This window comes from Lepidothrix coronata, unplaced genomic scaffold, assembly GCF_001604755.1.
Source record: "Lepidothrix coronata isolate B3197 unplaced genomic scaffold, Lepidothrix_coronata-1.0 Scaffold233, whole genome shotgun sequence".
Classification (NCBI taxonomy): domain Eukaryota; kingdom Metazoa; phylum Chordata; class Aves; order Passeriformes; family Pipridae; genus Lepidothrix; species Lepidothrix coronata.
The window spans coordinates 1,082,245-1,086,877 of NW_016690413.1; the positions used below are offsets into that span (position 1 = coordinate 1,082,245).

Consider the following 4,633-nt stretch of genomic DNA (forward strand, 5'->3'; position numbering starts at 1 on the left):
ACTGGGCTAGTGGAAGGTGTTCCTGTCCATGGCAGGGGGGCGGGACTGGGTGGGCTGTAAGGTCCCTTCCCACCACAACCATTCCAGGATTCTGTGATCCCAGGGATCCGTGGCTACACCCCTTTGTTCTCCCCCTTTCTGGGGCGGGGGACACAAACCCCCCAGCAGAGGGGCTGAGCTGGGGCTCTCACTCCTGCCCAGAGCAAAGCAGGGTGCTGGAACCCACTTGGGTGCCCGCCAGCCTGACCCAGCCTTGTCCTGGTCTAATCCTGCCCGTCTCCAGGCCGGCTCCAGCTCCCTCTCCTGCCAGGCACTGCTTAGTGTCTGTCTAATTGACTTTCTTGGGCTTACCCTATTTATAGGCCGTGCTCTGCCAGCTTCCCCACCGGAGGCCAGGCTCTGGGATTAGCTGGGCCCAGGGACACCCCCCAGGAGGATGTAGGAGATCAGAACCGAGGGATAAACCCAGAACAGGAACCCCCACGCCCCCGAGGCGCGGGATCTGTCGGAGGGGACGGGGGGGGGGAGGGTGGATCCATCCCTTCTCCAGGCCCCTTACCCATAGGAATGTCCTATCAGGATGTTCCTCTTCTTGGCGTAGCGCTTGAACACGGCCCTCATGTCCTCGGCCAGGGCGTAGAAGGTGTAGGCGGCGGCGATCTGGGGGGCTGAGCTGCAGCCGTGCCCCGCCAGGTCCGGGGCCACCACCTCGTAGCCCAGCTTGGTAAAGAAGTCCAGCTGCTCCTTCCAGATGTCCAGGGAGCCGCCCACGCCGTGGATGAAGAACAGCACCACGTCGCCGTGCGTCCCCTTGCAGCTCGTGATCTGCTTCCTGCAGTCGATGTTCACCACCTTCTTGGGCTTGCGCTTGCGGCGCTTCCCGGGCGCCGCGTCCCGGGCGCCGCATCCCGGCGTCCCCGCCGGAGCCTGGCCGGCCGCCTCGGACAGCTCCAGCTCCACGGTGCCGCCGGGCTCGGCCGCGCCGCCGGGGCAGGGCAGGATCTCGGAGCGCACGGCGTCGCCCAGGTTCTCGATCACCAGCTGCCCGTTGCGGTACAGGGTGATCCTGCGCTTGCAGTGAACCACCCCCCGCTCCGGCGCCCCGGGCTGCGCCTCCTCGGGCTCCTCCGGGGCCGGCCGGGCGGGAACGCTGTGCCTGACCCGCAGGATCCGCCCCGGCTTCACCTCCACGAAGCTGTAGCCGTCGCCGGACTCAACGCTGTCCAGCGGCCCCACGGCGTTGGTGGTTTTGCCCATGAGGCAGCACAGGAGCCCATCGGTGATGCTGTTCAGCATTCTGCTCCCTGCAGAGAGGGGCGGCGGGGAACAGGGGGGTTAGGCGGTGGCTCCACACCCAGAGGGGTCCTGGCTGGGGCTCAGGGGAGCAGGGACAGCCCTGACCCCTCTCCTCTGCTGCCGGCCCCGGGAAGAGCCGTGGTGGCACAGGATGGGGACGCCTTGGGGGTGATGGTGATGCTCCCCAAAATCACAGCCCTGCTCAGCCTCCCGCGCGTGGGCTGAGGGGTCAGATCCCACAGGGATCCGGCATTCCCTGTCCTGCTCTGTCCGGGCCATGGCCCTGTCACCCAGCAGCCCCCGTCACGCAATGGCAGCCCCCCGAGGAGGGATCTGCTCTGACCGAGGGGAGAAACACGGAAAGAAAGGCCTGTTTGAGACAAAAAACTCTCTTTTTAGCACCAAATATGGAGCGAAGGGAAGAGTCAGCGCTGGGGATGCATTATTTATACCAATTAAATATATATATACACACATCTCGAGCCTGAACCACCGATCCAGCAGCGAGGTGGGAATGACAGCGATGGGAGACGAAGGATTTAATTAAAACCGCTCCACAAACCACAGCAAGAGAAGGACGGGGGGGGGGAGAACCCCCTCCCACATCCCCACGTGGGCTGGGGGGGATGTGACACTGCCCTTGATGTTCCCAGGGCTCATTCCTTGCCTTTGGATGGGGGGACCACCGAGCCTGGGGAGGGGGGAGGCTGGTGGCACCGGGGACACCGATGCCAGGCCTGGAGCCTGGCGGTGCCAGAGGGGCTGGAAGGTCCCTGGATGGCAGCCGGGAGGGTGTTAATTATTGATGAGGCAAAACACGGTGAATTATTGATGCCAGCGGGCAGAGAAGCGGAGCGGGCGCCGTGCGAAGGGCTGGGCCTGCAGGAGGGGGCACTGGGCGCCCACTGCCACCCCCTGGAGGAGGAGAAGCGTGTTCCCAGCCGGGAATTTAATGGATAAATCCCAGTAATCCTCCAGGAGCAGCCCCTCAGCTCCCCCAAGCAGCCTGACAGGGTTACAATCACCGGGCTGGCAGATCATGCCAAGGAAAACCAGGCTGGGGGCAGGCTGGGAGTGCAGGGGTCCCTCCCTGTGGATTTTAACAGTCATTCCATCTGGGAATGCCAACACCAGACCCTCCTCAGTGACCCCCACGGACCCAAACACACCCAGGGACTGGACAGGCTCCCAGGTCCTCCAGCCCCAGCACAACCCCCTGCTCAAGGGTTTTCCCAGGAAAACCAGCCTGTTTGCTCCAGGCGGGCCATGCTGGTAACAGTTCCCTTGGCAAGGCCAGGGTGGTTTATCCAGGGAGTGCTGCCAGCCCTGGGAACAGCAGCCAGTGTTTGATTCTCACCCAGCTCTGTCGGGCACAGTGTCCTGACTCCCACACACGCCACCGAGGATCGGGTCCTGGATGTAGGGATTGGGAATGACAGAGCTGGGCCTGGGGGCTCCTTCTCCTTTGGGGCTCCCCTGGCACTGGGCAGGGCAGGCCCAGCTCTCTGTGGGATCAATAACCTCCTTCTGGATACAAACCCATCCATGCAGGATCCGGCTGCACCGAGAGCCCTCCGGCTCCCTGGGTGCTCCAGGGATGGACCCAGCCAAGCTGCTGACCTTGGAGGTCTCGGAGCCCTGGGAAGGAGAAGCCAAATCCAGAGCTGGCTGGCAGAAGTTGTGCTTCCAGTTGGGAGCTGGGCCCAAGGAACTGGCACCAGCCTGGCTGGAGCCCCGGCTGGAGGATGCCCGGCTGCCCTTGCACTGTCCCTGCTCCGTGCCAGCCTTGGGAGGCTCTTGGGCCCTGAAGTCTGAGCTGGGAATGCTGAACAGAGGGATGGGATGGGCAGAAAACAGGCAGACGGGAACTGGGGCAGCCCCTGAGCCCCTGCATCCCGCACAGCCCCAGGTATCAGCCCATGGAGCCGGGATGTGATCCCGCCTCTGATTCCCACAAAGCCTGTCCTGGCACTGAGCCCCCACTCCACAAGGTCCCGGGGATGTCGGTGTGGATTATAACCAGGAGCCCTGGCCAGCCCGCCCCGACATTGATTAACTCCTCGGGATTAACTCAATTAGTCCCTCCTGTTCATTCCCAGAACTGATCTGCTGGAAGGCTCTGGCAGCGAGGAGCTCTGCAGGCACATCCAGGGGCTCAGGCTCCGGCCTTGGAGCTGCCCCCCGGCATCGCCGGCACTGGGCAGGAGCCTGGATCCCTCTGCCAGAGGGGGATCCCTCTCCAAGGGGGTATCCGAAGGGGGATCCCACTCCAAGGGGGGTATCCACTTGGATACACCCAGGCTGGAGATCACGGTCCAGGATGTGGCCGTCCCTGACGTGTATCTGAGCAAACAAATCACGGAATCGTGGAATCGTTGAGGTTGGAAAAGCCCTCTGAGATCATGGAATCCAACCATTCAGCAGCACCACCGAGCCGTGTCCCCGAGTGCCACATCCACACACGCCTTCCGAACACTTCCAGGGACAACATGGAGCACATCCCGGCCGGGGGCGTTCGTGGGAACGGGAGGGACGGGAGGTAAAGCGGCTCCGTGTCGGGCCTTGTTTTGGGGCTGGGAAGCAAAAGATTCCCGTCTCCCACCTCCCACACACCTCCTCGAACCCAGCGCTCCGTCTGCCGCCGAGCAGGCAGCCAGAAACATCCAGGGATGTTCCCCGGGCGAGATGAAAGGGGCTGGAAATGAAAGCAGATGGATGCGAGGAACTTTGCAAGGATGCGGGTAACCATGGCGACGAGCTGCTTCCCCCCCATCCCGGCTCCCTCCATCGCCGCTCCCGGCTGGGAGCGGGATTTCGGCACCGGTTACATAAGGCCAGGCACAACAATGAGTCAGGCACGGCGGGATCCTGCCCTCGGATCCGTCCCATCCCTGTCCCGAGGGCTTGGGAAGGCGGTGGCATCGCCCCGAGGCCGTACCCACATTGTGGTCCCCCCCAAAATAAATCCCACCTGCCCCCAGGAAACCGCTCCCAGCAGGGATGGGATGTCCGAGGGATGCTGGGGAAGGATCCCAGGGTTCAGCCCTAGCCCTGGTCCCGGGGCATCCATGAGGAGTTCCCTGGCTGGGAGGAATAACCTGGCTGGGGGAAAAACAATTTCCTGACCTACTTCGGGGCTGCAGAGCCTCGGCTTTGGTACCACGGGGAGGGACCGTGGCACGGCCAGGGAAATGTGGGATGAGATGGGATGTGGCAGCCAGGAGGGAGGAGAGGCTGAGGGGGGAACGTGACAGGCGGGGACACAGGGCTGGCACAGGGATGTGGGGATGGCACAGGGATGTGGGGCTGGCACAGGGATGTGGGGATGGCACAGGGA

General features: G+C 63.4%; 1 protein-coding gene across 2 annotated transcripts in view; it reads right to left on the bottom strand.

Moving 5' to 3' along the window:
* Nucleotides 1-4,633, bottom strand: part of ABHD8 (abhydrolase domain containing 8) — an 11,879-nt gene that overhangs the window by 4,105 nt on the left and 3,141 nt on the right. For both annotated transcript variants that reach the window (XR_001877890.1, XM_017834323.1), the window contains exon 2: nt 560-1,304. Coding sequence is in view for 1 of the 2 variants with exons in the window: in XM_017834323.1 (XP_017689812.1) it covers nt 560-1,296 (737 nt within the window). In the remaining variant the exon portion in view is untranslated. The remainder of the gene's footprint in view (nt 1-559; nt 1,305-4,633) is intronic.